The sequence below is a fragment of the Delphinapterus leucas genome, chromosome 10 (genome assembly GCF_059928025.1).
Source record: "Delphinapterus leucas isolate spDelLeu-1000000601 "Yukka" chromosome 10, BTC_Dleu_Yukka2, whole genome shotgun sequence".
Classification (NCBI taxonomy): Eukaryota; Metazoa; Chordata; class Mammalia; order Artiodactyla; family Monodontidae; genus Delphinapterus; species Delphinapterus leucas.
The window spans coordinates 92,008,467-92,025,071 of record NC_143138.1 but is presented as its reverse complement, the minus strand read 5'-3'; the positions used below and the strand labels follow the sequence as shown (position 1 = coordinate 92,025,071).

The following is a 16,605-nucleotide window of genomic DNA, read 5'->3' as shown; positions in this document are numbered from 1 at the left end:
AGTTACCTCTTTCCCATTCAACAAGAGGCACACCTGTTATCTGACATGACTGAACAATGATTCAGCTCCACCCCTAGAGGCCAAAGTTCAGGGGGATGAGGAAAGGACTGAGGTTCTGGTTCTAAGGCTTGGGTAGGCATCTATGAACCACGTGGCGGTACACAAAGAAGTGATGATACACACTCTGCCCGTGCAGAGCTCAGAATCTAGTTGGAGGGTGGGAACACATGCAGGACGATTACAGAGCGATGTCGACAACCAACAACAGTGCGGCACAGACAGAACGGAGGAGTGCAGAGGCCTCCTTTTACAGGCCTCTTCTGTAAAAGAGGGCAAATTATGCTAGCTTCCCCCTCACGATCGCTGAGAGGAATTCATTAAATTACGACTTTGGAGGGGAAAAGGAAGCATGGGGTTAGCTATGGTATCATCCTGTAATGAAAGACTCCAGACAGAATCTAAAAATGTCCGGCTGGGGTACAGATTTGGTGACTGGGAATGTCCCCTTGGATAAAGCCAACGAAATACAGCCAGATGGATTTGTGTCCAAGAGTAGGGTCAGAGTTTCCATTTGCTCTGGGGCCTTCCTCTTCCTTCAATAAACATTTGGCCTCATCGCAGCTGGGACCTTCACACACACCCACACTAGGCCTCCCACTCTATGTGAGACAAATACAAGGGATGCAGATGAATTTATGTTGTTCTCTCACTGTGCTCACCCAAGCTGCGTACACAGAAGCTGCTATAAAACTGCCGGCCAGGCTTGCGTGAATTACTAGGATGTTCCCAACCTTAGCTTTTGGGAAGGGTTTATACCCTAAGAAAATCTTACTGAACATTTCTGAAGAACTTATTCTTTGCCACTTGACATTTCTGTGAGTTGATTTCATTTGAAGTGTGGGTGTGCATTTGAAAAAATAATAATCCTGGTAGGAGAGCCTTGGTGACAAAGGAACCAGTGAAGAAAGACGTGGTGTTTGAGAGAACGAAGCAGAGTGTCTCGCCCTGTACCAGGGAACCCAAGGAAGAGTGAGAACATAACTCTGGATTGAAACTCACTGCTGGGACTCACAGAGACAGAGAACAAGCTAGTGGTTACCAGTGGGGAGAGGGAAGGGAGGAGAGGCAACGCAGGGGTAGGGGAGTAAGAGGTACAAACTATTATGTACAAAATAAGCTGCAAGGACATATCACACGGGAATATAGCCAATATTTTATAATAACTATAAATGGAGTATAACCTTCAAAAGTTGTGAATCACCATATTATACACCTATAACTTATATAATATTGTGCATCAACTATGCTTCAATAAAAGTTAATATATAAAAATAAAAACAAAAACACCAACAAAATAATGAAACTCCCTGGTGGTAAAGCTGAGCATCTATTGGTCTCATTTCTGATGATCACAGTCACTCAGGGAAGGGTGGGCTAGCACAGAGCCTCATTAGGGCTGAAGTGCAGGGAGATTCAAAGCCTTTCCCTAAGAAACAGGAGCTCCTGTATCCTTGGTGCTACTCACGGGCCTCTTCTGTCCTCCGCTTCTCAGAGGGCTGACTGGGCTCCCCAATCCCAATCACGTTGGCTGCAACTGTGCGGAATTCATATTCGACCCAAGGGTTCAAACCCACCACAGTTGCTGTGAATGTCTTCCCATCAATGAGCTCTGGGACTGAAAGACATCAAAAGGTGAGCATGTTTCATAGGATTCCACGTTAGGAAGATAGGAACTTCTATCCATCATCGTCACCATTACTGTGTTCGGGGCATTGCTGCACGTCTGAGGGTAGCTGCACAAACAGCCCTTGCAGGGAGGTAATCCCAGACCTCTCTGTGCCAGACTAATAAACTCAAATCACACACCAGCAGATGACATCACGAAAGACAGTCTTCAAAGCCCAAAGCTACTTGACCATAATCACTATTGTTCTCACCTCACCTGTTTTTCAGCATTTACTGTATCGGGCTGGGCATATTGTTTAATCCTTCCAACTACCCTATGAGTAAGGTGAAATTATTCTCTTCATTTTTATAGATGAGGAAAACGTACCACATGAAGGTCAAGTGACTCGCCCAAGGTCATACTGGATTTGCACCTTTGTCTGACTGCATGGCTCAAGCTCTGTAACTTATTATAACAATGGAGTAATAATGTTATAAATCCACACAACTACTGTTAATGAACTGTGTTAGCATACCAAAAGAAAGAATCTGTAAACATAAAAGGAACGGCCCATGAAGAATAGAAAAAGAGTCAGAGAGGCAGAATTTGATAGTGTTCATCCAGCAGGATTTGCGGAAGGCCTCCCTTCACAGAGGACAGGGCCCCCTGCTTGATGCCACAAGCCATGGAGCTCTGGACTTGGCTTCTATGCTCACTGCACAACCTTTTGGGTTTTGAATTAATTACTATGAAGATTTCCCAATGGGCCCAGGAGACTCAGAGGGACGTCCCCTGTGACAAAGCTGAGGCCCCTGTGACTAGGCTTCAGTGGCTTCTAGCCTCCTTGGGACCACACTTATAGAGTCCTTCCCTCCAAAGGTGAAGAAAGTGGGTTCTGGAGTTAGACAACCTGGATTCTAGCCCTAACTCCACACTCAGTAGCCAAATGACCTTGGGCAAGTTGCTTCGCCTTTCCATGCCTTGGTTTCCTCACCATAAAATAAGGCTAATAACAATATCTATTCACAGTGCAGTTGAGAACACTCAAGAAAAGCACTTAGCAGAACATACGGCACACAGTAAGGGCTTAACCAATTCCAGCTGTTTTCTTTTGTAAACCATCATTATTATCGTCATGAGAATCAGCAACTTCACCCCACTCCTTTCCTTCATTATATTTATTCAGCAATTTATTTTTTTTTAAGTATCACAATCATTTCTGTATGGGGTCATAACAATTCTTATTATTCCCATTTCACAGAAGAGGAAAATGAAGATGTATAGAAATCTGCTGACTAGCAAAGTCAGGACTAGAATTCTTATCTCCTTAACTTCCAGATTTTTCCTTTCCTTCCTTCCTAATACACTCCCGTGACTCAGAAGAAAGTCAATGATTCAGCTGGAAACACAGAAACCCATTTCAGAGGTTAGATGAGCTAAAATGGAAAGACTAGAAGAGTGTGTAACTTGCTTGCAATAACTACTTGTTTGTCCACATTTTCCTCAAACGAAACCTAAATAAAATAACAAAACGAGTCAATTTGGAGGTATAGACAGCAGCAGGGATGGTACGGCCAACACATGTATTCTTTAATTTTACAAAATCTCATGCCTCTTCATGCCCAAATATATCCATCTAAAAAAATGGGCAGCAAGTCAAGAGGCTCCACGCGGCCCTTAGATACGGGTTTCTTGAAAGCAGTGTACAAAATTTACAAAGACTGTGATTAAACAGTAACATAATCCACTGCTTTTCAAAGTGCCCCACTAGTGGTACACATATGATTTTAGGCAATGCACAGATAGATGATGCATTTTATTTTTATAACTAATGTATTTTAAAATGTGTGTCAAAAATATAACACAACAGACCTACTATCATTGCAGACTTATTGCTTAGAACAAATTAACAAACAAACAAATATGAATCAGTAGAAAGAAAAATATCAAATAGTATACTGGTTGAGGTATAGGAAACACTGCCATAAAGTCTCATCTGTAGCTGTGTCTGAATGAGAACCTAGACACCTCTCGGCTTCTGCCACAGAGCTGTGTCCATTCTGCTGAGTTTCAGAAGCCCCTGTGAGACACCAGCACCGGGCATCCAACATGGTACCTGTATTAACTGCTTGCCAGCCCACGGAGAACGGAGTCCTGGCTTGAATGACATACATGGTGATGGGGCTGTGGTTGTCAGGCCCGGGTCTCCAGGAGAGCTGAGCAGTGGTGTCTGTAATTTCATCTATGGCCACAGCCTCTGGGGGGCCTGGAGGACCTGAGAAAAAGAGCAAGACCCTCAGAAGTTGAGCAGAGTGTTCAAATGTCCAAGGATGGGACCACTTTGTTGAATGGGGCGCTGACCTATTCAACCTTTGATTCATCCACCCACAGATTCATCACTTGTCAATTACTTTTTGAATAGCTATTAGGAGCCTGGCTTTCTTCTAGGCTCTGAAACTACAGACATGAGCGAGACGTGGCCTGGCCCTCCTTCCACGGCTTCACAATATAATAGGAAAAACCAGTAGGTATACAAAGAATTACAATAGGATATTTGTTCTAGATGTCAAGAGAGAATATTGGGGTACCACCAGGGCCCAAATTCATTAATCCATCCATCATATATTACACGTTCCTACTATGGGTTGGACACTGTTATCTGGGTAAGTGAAGATTGGAGCCTTCTGGAAATGGTCACTTCTACCCCTGATGATGTGAGCGAAGGTGACTTTAGAACGTTGGGGGTCTCAGTGCTGCTCTGTACATTCCAGCTGCATTGGAATGTCCACGTAAAATGCCAACACGCACTTGCGTGCCAGGGAACTGCTGTGAAAGTGGCCTGTGTGCACGAGCCCCAAGGCTGTGCCTTCTTCCAAGCGATTTCAAAATCGGGTTGAGAGTCGAAGGACCACATTGGCAGTTTCTGTAAGTTTCACACCTGTATTTTCCTCCTTCTGCTCTGGATGTGCATTGTTTCTGCCATTGTACTTAGACCATTGAAACGGGAGGAAATCAGTTTTAAATGAAGGCTTGTAAATCATAAAGAAACAGAGGGCTGGAAAGTGGTTGGTAAGCAAACACAAAAATAACAGCAGAGCCAGAGCAAAGACTCAAAGCTGTCCTTGATTCCAACATGAAACTCTCTTAGCAGGCGGTTAAAGGCATTTCTAACAAGTGACCACCCGGGCAGAGAAGGTGAGTGTGAGGGACACATAACGACACAGCTTGTGTCCATTAGACAGGAGGAAGGAGATCTTCCTGGGAGGGATGTGCTGAGGCCCAGGACAGCAATCACATGTTCTTCCAAAATACTACGGGGCCACGGCGCAGGGGCAGGGAAGAAAGAGACCTTTCACAGAGTGCTGAGAAGTTAATGGCAATTTCTGGAAGTAACACTTTGTTCTGGGACTCACTTCCGCACCCTTTAAGTGATGCCCTAAATTTCTCTTTCCTTTTTTAAAAATCATTTCTTAGAGACCCACAGATGAGACTAAATTTATCTTCTCCCTCCTACTCCTGAATGAAAGGTCTGCAAGTCGGTATGCTGGCACTGATTAATTTTCCATGGTGACATTTCAGCATGTCAGTCTAATGCCACCTAGATAGAACTGAGGTAACCTCTGGTCTTCAGGACTCTTATTAATCAGAGGAAAGTCCAGAAGACAATATAATCTTTTTTTTTTTTTTTTTTCTCACCAGCTTTCTCATCCTAGCATTCCCATCCTTTCTTAAAATAGATGTTCCTTCCATGGCCTTTAGAATCAAAGTACCACAAGGAGAAAATTGTTCCTCTCCACATTCCTCAGTGAATTAAATTGATAGAGGAAGATCTGAGCCCACTGTTGGCAACTAGGAAGAAGGACATGAAGGGGTGGCATGAAGTTGGCCACGGGGGGTAAGATGGTACTTTCACAGCGCGGTTTGCTGTTTGTTATGTCCCTGCTACCAGCCCCACCCAAGTGTAGATATGCTACACCCTGCAGAATGTTTACCACCTTTGTTTTGGGGAAGTTGGGTCTCTCTTTCAAAATGACAAAATGAGCAAATGTTTATCCTCTGAGCAAAGGGGTAACATGGTCTGGGGCTCAAACAGTTTGTGTCACAGGCAACAGCAGAGGGAATGCAGGTGTTACACCTGCATCCCTGTTTCTTTCTCAGGGAAGGGTGGCCTTTCTAGCTGCTGTTCGAGTGCTCTAGATTAAATAAAGTAGATATCAGAGAATCAAGGAAGCCAGAGACAAGACTCCAAGCTTTACTAGTTTCAGACACAAAAATCTCTTACAGGTCAGTGCAACGCATACCAGCCTTGCCTCTGCAACACGCAGAAAAGCTGAAAGGGCAGAGCTAGGAGGAGGTAAAACAAAAGATGATAGTTTAAAATGGCATATTAATTTATTGGCTTTATTAACTGATCAGGCTAGATGTTCTTTTAGACCGCATTTGCAAATTCCTCTTGGTATTTCATGTTATTTTCTGTGAAATGAAGTATACAATATCATTTAAGAAATTCAACTATTACTAATTTAAATATTTATTAGTCTAATTTATTGGTGTTTAAACTGCTGATCTGAACACTATTCTAATGAAATAGAGGATACATTTTCAACAACAGAATTCTTTCGGTCCCCAGTGGGAGAGCAGACCAGCTCTGGTGTATTTTAAAGTGGAAATAAACCCAGTCCCGTAGGTTATACTGTGGGTAGCTCTACCCAGGTTGGAAGTTCTTTCTCTTCTCTGGCCCTTATTCCTCCCATTACAGAAAGGTTTTTAAGGCGATTTAAAGGGGAACCAAAGCAGACTTGATGGAAAAGCGATTTTTCTTATCCTCTCTTGACAATCAGTTTGAGTTGCTAACTTCCACACACCTCCCCCCTCACGTTATGCCCACAGGATATAGCAACACCTTTTGTGGCTTCCAATAATATCTTATTCTCTGTGTACTCAGATTCATCCTGCCTCCAAATCTGACACCTCCTGTATTTGTTTGCTTGCACTCAAAATTCTGCTGGCCAAAGATTCCTAAACACCAATAGTTAGGGTTCGAATGAAGGAGATGCTGGCTAAGAGATTATTTGGATGTTCTGATTTGGCTTTACATTTAACTTTAGCAAACCCCTGAGCACGCATCAGTTTGATTCTGGCATGTACACTGGTTGACAAAGACTTGAACTTTAATTAAAAAAATAGTTCTTAAAAGTCCACTTACTGTGCCTTTAAACATTGGTTTGTTGAGGCTCAGCCAAGTCATTCACAGCCATTTGGATGAAGTTAGGCCATGTCTGTCATATGCAAGAGAATCTCACCAATGTCAGTTTTGACATCAACTTCCTGCTTATTGACTATATCCCAGGCAGGAACTATTTCCTTCTAAAGCCATATTTTAGAAACTGGACAGAAGTATTAACTTTAGGGGAAAACAAATGGGAAAAACTGGTGATGATTTTACTTAAGCCACTGTTACATCAGTGACCTAACTCACTACAGTAAGTCCCCTACACGAGAATGAGTTCCATTCTGAGAGCGAGTTCGTAAGTCCAATTTGTTCCTAAGTCCAACAAAGCTAGCCGAGGTACCCAACTAACACAGTCAGCTATATAGTACTGTACTGTAATAGGTTTACAATACTTTTCACACAAATAATACATAAAAAACAAACATAAAAAATAAAGAAAACGTTTTTAATCTTACAGTACAGTACCTTGAAAAGTACAGTAGTACAACAGCTGGCCTACAGGGGCTGGCATCAAGTCAACATGCAAGAAGAGTTACTGACTGCAGGAAGGAGAGGAAGTGGGAGATGGTAGAGTTGAAAGATTGTCAACAACGGAAGATGGAGGGCAAGCTGCAATTTCACTCACGCCTGACGTTGATGGAACGCAAGTTTGCATCTTTGTAAGTCTGCAACTTGAAGGTTCGTATTTAGGGGACTTACTGTAATTTGGTTGAGCCCAGATAAAACAGCAAAAGGCACAGTTTCATCCTTCTCTAAGCTATTTGCTTTTCTTAATCTAAAGTTATTCTGTTCTAGTTATTCTGGTGTTGAACTCCAACACTATCAATCAGAGTACTGGGAGCATTTATAGGAGTTATTTTCAGTACAGAGTAACTGAGTTTGCTCTGCACTTTCTGATCCCCTACGAGAAACAGCTGCACAGAAAACTTCTGTAGACTCTTAACCACTGTTTACAATGTTTACCTTCTATCGTCTTTTCCCCTGTAATTCTAAACCATTGAGGTTTTTAGAACTCTGTGCAGGAGGAGATATCACAAGTATATTTTAAGAACAAAACCCAAAATTCCCATACCTCTCACAATCAGGTCAGCAGCGGCAGACAGCTTGTCTACACTTGTCTGGACCATGCAGACGTATTTCCCAGCATGCTTCAGCTGGATGTTCCGGATCATCAAATCACCAGCTGAATCCTGCTGATAAAGTAGGGGAAAGTGGCTACAATTACTTTTTAATGAGCTCTAAATATCATTATCACATGAAGGACACTGTGACTAATGGATTTATTTTACACTGGCTGATGAAAACATTAGTGATGCAAGCCGTGACCTATTAAAAATACGTGAGCCTGCCTGAGAGATAACAAGAGCAACATCTTCAGAACACCCCTAGGACAAGACCTCAGGTGTCTGGCTTCTCTGTGTCTCTGGAGCAGTTTGCCATCCACGCTGGAAGCACTTAAACTTACGTAATAAAGCAGCTGCTGACCTAGTCCTGTGGGTTTCTTCAGATATGCCCTCAGCCTACAGCCTTCGCTGGCACTGCAGTACTTGGGAACTCTTTATTTGGAAAGGGGAGGCAAGCCCACATTTGGAAGCATCTGTATTTTGCTGCACACCCCTGTCTTACAGGCATCATTCTGACTGCTCCCAGGTTTGAATTAATGAATTATGAGGACCAGACTCTCCAAGGAAATCTTGCATCACCTAGTATGGAACGGGGCTAATTTGTTTTCCAATGCCAAGTGTATGTTTGATCAGCAGATGAATAGGACTAATTACATCCCGGTACGGATGTCTATGTGCCCTAGAAATATTTCTACATCATTCACCAGCACGGGACTTTTAATACATGTGAGGAGATGCCTCCACAGGCCATCACAAAGCTGGCATTTCAACTGAAGAACACTGCTACACCTTGGAGTTCGGTTTCAGAGCTCTGTTCATCAAAAACTTGGAGAACAACTGCTTGAGCAAGCGAACACCCAAGGGTTCAGAGTCAGGAAGCTATGCTTATTTCTAAACCTTGATGGATGACAAGATAACATAGGTTATTTTGGCCCTCTTGTTATGCTTCTAAATGACAATAATATTGGATAATACTTAATGGTACTTAATATCTGGCAGGCATATATTACACCAAATACTGACATGTCCTGTGAGGTAGGTACTTTTATTATCCCTACTTTACAGATGAAGAAGCTCAAGCACAAAGAGGTTATTCGTCTTGCCTAGAGTCACTTAGCTGATCAGTGGCAGAACCAGAATGTGAGCCCACACGGTTTCAGGCTCCAGTTCCTACTCGTTACCAGACTGCTGTACTATCAGCTGGAAAGATCTAATTCTCATTCTAAATGTGTACTTAGTTTTCCTCCATGGTTTCAGTACAGCATATTACATATTTACCCACGGCAATGAAAGACACAGAACTGCCAATAGTTGTAAACAGGATTAGAAGAAAGGCAAAAGCATATCGTCAAGAGAGAGCTGAAGTTTGGGGACTTAGTTGTCTGGGGCTGATCCCTGCTGTGTGACTTCCTGTGAGTCTCTTAATGTCTCTGGGCCTTAGTTTATTGACCTGTGAAAGAAGGATGCATTGCCTACCGTGCTAGCTTGTGAGAATCAAATGAGATTTTATGTGTATGTGAAATCCTGAAAACTGTGAAGCACAGGGTAAATTTAAACTAGTACTACGGATGGCTACGATCAGTTTTCCTTGTGAAACAATTATGTCAAAGACATTAATCTAATTCAAGGAGAGCTGTGAATTTTTTTTTTAAACCTGAAATCTGTATTTCATTTATAACACTTGGGTTCTCATCCAGATTCTACTATTTACTAATCAAGTCTTATAATTGCTAGTAAAATAGGGTAATTGCTACCATATTTCACAGAGATTCTGTGAGGATTAAAGAGCTGATATATATGAAAATGCTTGATAAATGATTAGGCACTTTGCAAATATAAGTTATCATCACCATCATGATTATTAATACTACTTTACCTAAGACATTTCATGCGCTAGGACTTTGAACAGAGGCTTAAACAAAAAATATGCCTCACAAGGGGGTATGTGCAGGGAAAGTGGGAAGTCGTAGTGGTTTAAAGGAAATGGCTACACTATCTCAATAATTTGTTTTATTCAACAAGGGCTTGAAGGTCAAAGAAACCAGTTGTAGCCAGCAGATTTCAGAGCACAGCAATCCATTAACAGAATTTTATGACTGTGTGGTTTGGAGTGTGCTCTCCTTATTTGCAGATTTTGACCCGATTTGTGTTTTTAACGTAAAAGTGAAACAAAGAAAAAAATAAACTCGGGATTGAGGTATGAGTCTCACAGAAGGAGACTCCAGTAACTTTCTCTTTCCCTTCAAAGTCATACAGACCAAACTGTTTACTGAGATCTACATTTATGTTCCTACCAAAGAGAACAAAACAGCACTGCTGTCTGCTCTGTTCCTGACCGAACACTCAAAGCCGCTCAGAGGACAATGAAATAATAACTCTTCCGAACACTGCAATAGGTCGGCTCTCTCAAGCATCGTCTGTACCACACTGACACAGGAAGCAGAAACTGAGAAATGGGCTTGACTTCAGAATTGCTTCCTTACCTCTTCTGTTATCCAGCGCTAACCCTATAGACACTTATGATCCTGGTGGCTAATACACTTAGCTCTCACAATTTGTAGCGCTGTCCCGCATTTTGCAGTTACTTCTTAGCAATAGTTGATTGGTGCTAGTACTGGTATCACAAAAGAGACAAACACTTCCCATACAAAAGGCTAATGAGAGTGATTCCATGGACAGAGGTCTCGACAAAAGGCGGTCACTAGTGCTTGACTCCATCACGGTTATCTCCATCTGTGCCTCAGCCCTGGCTGACGTGCAGCCCGTCCAGCATGAAGTGCATATCTGTCTGATTGGCAGGGCATCTATTTTGATTGCCCAAGCATCTGTTCTGATTGGTTGGTGCCTGTGCCATTCTGAGAGATAATATTTTTATTTTTTATTACCTCTTATGCCCAAGACATTTATTTTAGTCTGAAAACAAATAGTCTGCTTAATCTATGAAGGTTTTCTCAGTATATATGCTTATGTTATTAGAATTAATGTTACCCTCCTTCAATGAATACAACCGTTAATGTTTCTCACATACTTCTTTTGTGGTAGGCATTGCGCTATGTAGTTTTCTAGACCTGAAGGTATTTAATATCCTCAATGCCTTTGTGAAGTAGTTAATATCACTCTCACTTGGGCAGAGTTATTAGGCTGAACCGTATCAAAGTGGTTCAGAATGGTTAATAATGGCAATTTCATCCAGCCTTCCTCAACCAGGACTCCAAGAGAGAATTACTAACGACTCGAGCCATCCACTGACGTAATGAATTAACTTCTGTCTCATGCATCTAAAATGGTACCAGTTGTATACGATCCTTGGGAGAGTTGAGAAAATAGTTACTCAAATCATTTTTGGTGTTCTGTAATTCAGTGGAGAGGTACTGTTTGACAAAGGCAGCGAGAATGTAAATAAGAGGAATAGCATTATCTTTGAGAGGAACATAGGCCCTCCACATGTTAATAATCTGTAAGCCTTAGCCCATTTATTCCCAACATAAGGGATGGGGGTAAGATGAGGTGAGTAAATCCGATTCCTGTGGGAGCATGAGGGATGGGAGGGCTTTTCAACACAGACTCATGCTTATATTCTGCTGTCTTTGATTGGACTCCTCCATGATAATAGCAGCCAGAATGAACCTGTTTGTTTTTTTTTAACTTTTATTGGACTACAGTTGATTTACAATGTTGTGTTAGTTTCAGGTGTACAGCAAAGTGAATCAGTTATACATACATATATCCACTCTTTTTCAGATTCTCTTCCCATACAGGTCATTACAGGGTATTGGGTAGAGTTCCCTGTGCTATTCAATAGGTCCTTATCAGTTATCTACTTTACGTATAGCAGTGTGTATATGTCGATCCCAATCTCCCAATTTATCCCCCCATCCCCCGAATCTTCATTGCTAATAGGAGAGTAGGGCTATGTTAGGGCAGAACAATGTTTTTTTTTTAAGATTTTTTTGATGTGGACCATTTTTAAAGTCTTTATTGAATTTGTTACAATATTGCTTCTGTTTTTTTTTATGTTTTGTTTTTTTTGGCCGTGAAGCATGTGGGATCTTAGCTTCCCGACCAGGGATTGAACCCGCACCCCCTGCATTGGATGGTAAAGTCTTAACCACTGGACCTTCAGGGAAGTCCCAAGGGCAGAAAAATTATTTTTGAGAATGATTGTGATAGATTCAAACTGTTTCCAGAGTTAACCTCTTCTTTGTGTAAGAGTTCAATGATACTATGTGTATTTTATGGAAAGTAAGGCATTTTGAAAATTCAACGATTAGAATTCAAGTTATCTGGAGATACTAAATAATCCGATCAGACTTTCAGATTCGAGAAAGAGAGCCCTAACCTCACAATGGTAAGTCTTCTACAAGAGCCAAAGGGTGTTTAAACAGCAGCCTAAAAGCATCTGAGTAAACTGTCCTTAAGCTATTTTCTTCATCAGGTTCAATGGCATATGGTACAGTATGGGGCAGAGAACTTGGGATTTGAAGTTTGAAGCTGATTTCTGCAATTTAGTAGCAGTGAGGGCCAGGCAAGTCATATAGCTCCCATTAGCCTCAGTTTTCTCATTCATACACAGTAATGAATAACTAACCTATAGGGTTAAGGATTATGAGGATTAAGAAAAGGCATGGCCTATAGGTGGCTCAATGAGCAGGGCTGCAATCATCACTCAGAAAGGAGCAGATATTAACCAAGAGTTTTCGGAAATAAGGTGTTTGAACAAAAGTTAGTCTAAACGACTCATCTGAGTCAGTTTTGAGACCTTTAGTTGCTGATTGCATTTCCTGAGGATAGTTTGATATTAATACTTACCCCTCCGACTCTTTCAAAGTGGTCCCCGTCTTTGTCAAAGTCTATCAGGTGTCCATTAAATGACCAAGTAAACACGACGTTTAGCGAGTGATCGTGGGTTACCTGGCATGGCAGAACGATACTTTCTCCAACAGTGACATCCATACTGGAAGGGGGTACCATTACCCTTGTTGGATCTGGAGAGTGAAAACAAAGCAAAGCAACAAAGCCTGTGAGCTGGTGTGGAAATAAAACGTAGAATCCAAGTGCAGGATGAAATACTAAGGAGCTTTGCTTTATTTTGTCTTAGTCTGTGCCCGGCAAACCTTAGTCATCTGGGAAGCTCAGAGTCGGGCCAGGAGGTCATTTTTAATATGAAAAGATGAAAACACTTATTATGTGAACCTTCACAGAGCAGCAGAACTCAGCTGGGGAGCACTGGGGTTAGCTCTCTTAAGACACTTATGGAAGGGCCTACTGCTGGCAGACTGCTCTGAAATTATCTCTTCAAAAAGGTTTTTAGATCTCCCCAGTTTCACTAGAAAGCAATACTACAGCTGAGCGCAAACAGGAAAATCCATGTTAATTTGAAGTTTGTTGGGGTTTTTTCCTATTATAAAAGTGATACATGTTTAGTATAGGGAATTTAGAAAATTCAGGGAATTTGAAAGAAGGGACCAAAACAAAACAAAACAAAATCCTACTTAGTTTCTGACTGTCCAGATAAAACCCCTATTTTCATTTTAGTATAATTTCCTCCTGTCTTTTGGATTCATAATTTTTCAGTTGTCTTGTTTTGCATTATTGTAAACATGCTACACATGTGATTTTCCTTTTTTCTCTAATTAATATAGGCTTATACCTTTATCCACATATTTTTATAATCTGCATAATATGCTGTTAATAGTTTCAATCACTTTGAAACTAGTAAACATTTTAGCAAATTTTATTATAATTATAAATAATGCTGTAATGAACATCACTGACAAAATTATATGTATATATAACTTTTTTTTATTGAACGATAGTTGATTTACAATGTTGTGTTAGTTTCTGCTGTACAGCAAAGTGATTCAGCTATACATATATATACATTCTTTTTCAGATTCTTTTCCACTATAGGTTATTACAAGATATGGAATATAGTTCCCTGTGCTATACAGTAGGTCCTTGTTTATTTTATATACACAGTAGTGTGTATCAGTTCCTCCCAAACTCCTAACGTAGCTCCTGCCTTCCCCTTCGGTAACCATAAGATTGTTTTCTATGTCTGTGAGTCTTTCTGCTTTGTAAATAAGTTCATTTGTATCATTTTTTTAGATTCCACATATCAATGATATAATAATATTTGTCTTTCTCTGTCTGACTTTACTCATATATTACTTTTTTTTTTTTTTTTTTGCGGTACGCGGGGCTCTCACTGTTGTGGCCTCTCCGGAGCAACAGGCTCCGGCCGCGCAGGCACAGCGGCCATGGCTCACGGGCGCAGCCGCTCCGCGGCATGTGGGGTCTTCCCGGACCGGGGCACGAACCCGTGTCCCCTGCATCGGCAGGCGGACTCTCAACCACTGCGCCACCAGGAAAGCCCCATGTATTACTTATTTAAAATAAGGACTACTAATTCATTTTTAAATTCACCCTTTACATTACAGTTTTAATTGGGGACAGAAAGGACTTGCTTAGCCAAGATAGTTTATAAACTCTAGAACTACATTCACACATAGGTAGTCTCTTATTTCTCACTGAAATAGGCTTTCATAAATGGTGTCAGAGAATAAAATGGTGAAAAGCAATTTGAGTTAAATAAAAAGGTCATATAAGTGCCTAAGGAATAAAATTATGAATTCAGCCATATTCCAGAAATTTCTCTGTACAAGTCAAACAAAACCAATCAAACAAACCATAATAAAGAAGACAAATCAAAAGCAAAGAAAAACAATATAAAAACAATGGTTAATCCCCTTCAACATTCACAGGATTGTGTTTCACACGCTGTGTGGCACATAAACATTTACTGAATGTAGCTCTTAGATTAAAATCTCAGCTGAGAATTTTGTAATGGAGTCTCATAGAAGACTTTTGATTGGTGTTTTTTTCCAACAACCCACCCACTAAAATTTCCTCTTTAAAGAGAGTATTTAAAACAGTTTTTCTACCCTTTTATCCAACTGTGGAAAGCAAACATCTCAGGTTGTTAAAAAAGGAAAGTCTGTGTCCATAAATAGATTATAATCTAGTGGAGGGACATACTTTTGCTGTTTTCTGAAAGTAGGTAAAGCTCATGATGCGTGGACTGGTGTGCTTTTAGTCACTGCTGAACGAATGATGTCCATGAAATGAGAAGTGAAAAACAGGTACTCCTAGCTAAGAGGTAATGGGAGACAAAACTGTTTGTTTCAAAGCCTGAGGCTTTTTGCAAGTCACATAATCAAAATATACTCCATTGGTTAACTGACGCACAGGAAAAGATACAAACTGAGATTTTTTTAAATGAGCGAAGGAGTTGAGAGCAAATCGCCTTAGTATAATGCTAAGCAGAAAATCTAGGAATAGTTCCATTTGACTTAACATGTCATTTATCATTTTTTAATTTAAATTTTCACCTATAAAATGAAGATTGGAACATATAATTCCTGGACAAAATGATATATGTCTGTGGTTTGTATTTGGCAAGATGTCACCTTATTCTATTTTAAATAGCTGTCCATTGATTTCACAATTTAGATTTTCATTTTAATGTACCTTCATTCATTTGTTGATCTATCTACCAAGCACTCATTAGGTGTTATAAGGATAACAGTGCCCTAGTACCAAGAAAGATATAAAAAACTTATTTGTAAAAACTAATCGAGCCCCTCACATTCTAGATACCATGTTACACGCTTGACAAGGATTGTTTCATTTATTCTCAACAAATACGTAGTATTATCGGCTATTTAACAGATGCGGGAAACTGATACCTAAGGGTGGTTGAGGAATTATCTATTGTGCTAAGCTGACTCCCTTCATTTAGCTGAAAACATGATATCCATTCACAAATCATCCATGCAACAAGGCTAAGGGCATAATATAGCAATTTGCACTCTTGATTATGTGTAGTCAGCTGAGGATATGTAAATGCAGAAGAAATTCAAAGAAGGCCATGGGGTGAAGATGGTTTCAGAGGGCTTCACTGCAAGAGTAATCAAGTTACTGCCTTAGACAGGTAAAAAGAAGTGATGATTTTATGCCTGAAATGCTGGCTCTAACTATAAGCTTACACATCACAATGATGAGTGCAGAGTCAAATGTCCACGTTCAGGTCCTTAAAAATGTCTTGCAGTTGGCACCTACCCTAAAGCCTAGAGTCATATACAATTCTGGCTGACATTTTTAATTGACATTTGTTTCCTAAATAAATGTTCATCCCTTTATGCACGTGTAGCTATCTGGGACAGATTTTATTACTGGTGAACTCAGTTGCCTGTTAACCAAGGACGAGAGAAGTGCTCTAAATCAAGGATTATGCTGGCACAGTTGCTGTGCTGACAGCTGCTAATTCATTACCTTAGCACTTGTCACCAATTCACATTTTGAGCCCTGAAGTACCAAGAATCAATGCAAAGGAAGACAAGCACTGTACACACAACAGAGAGGTCTCCTTGGCACTAGAGAAGATTAAACTAAAGAGGTTCAAAACCTCATTAGCTACTTGGTTTTCTCAAATTGTATGCTTGTTCAGTACTCCTGTTTTCTGTGTTATGAATTCTGATGCTTTATACTTGATGAATTTCTTGAAATTTGAATACAAACAC

At 40.6% G+C, this 16,605-nt stretch overlaps 1 protein-coding gene across 1 annotated transcript in view; it reads right to left on the bottom strand.

Moving 5' to 3' along the window:
• CNTN4 (contactin 4) overlaps positions 1–16,605 on the bottom strand; it is a 324,243-nt gene that overhangs the window by 19,030 nt on the left and 288,608 nt on the right. Inside the window, exons 11-14 of the mRNA XM_022572532.3 lie at positions 12,833–13,008; positions 7,972–8,092; positions 3,783–3,941; positions 1,526–1,675 (exon numbers count right to left, since the gene is read on the bottom strand). Coding sequence (XP_022428240.2) covers positions 1,526–1,675; positions 3,783–3,941; positions 7,972–8,092; positions 12,833–13,008 — 606 coding nt within the window. The remainder of the gene's footprint in view (positions 1–1,525; positions 1,676–3,782; positions 3,942–7,971; positions 8,093–12,832; positions 13,009–16,605) is intronic.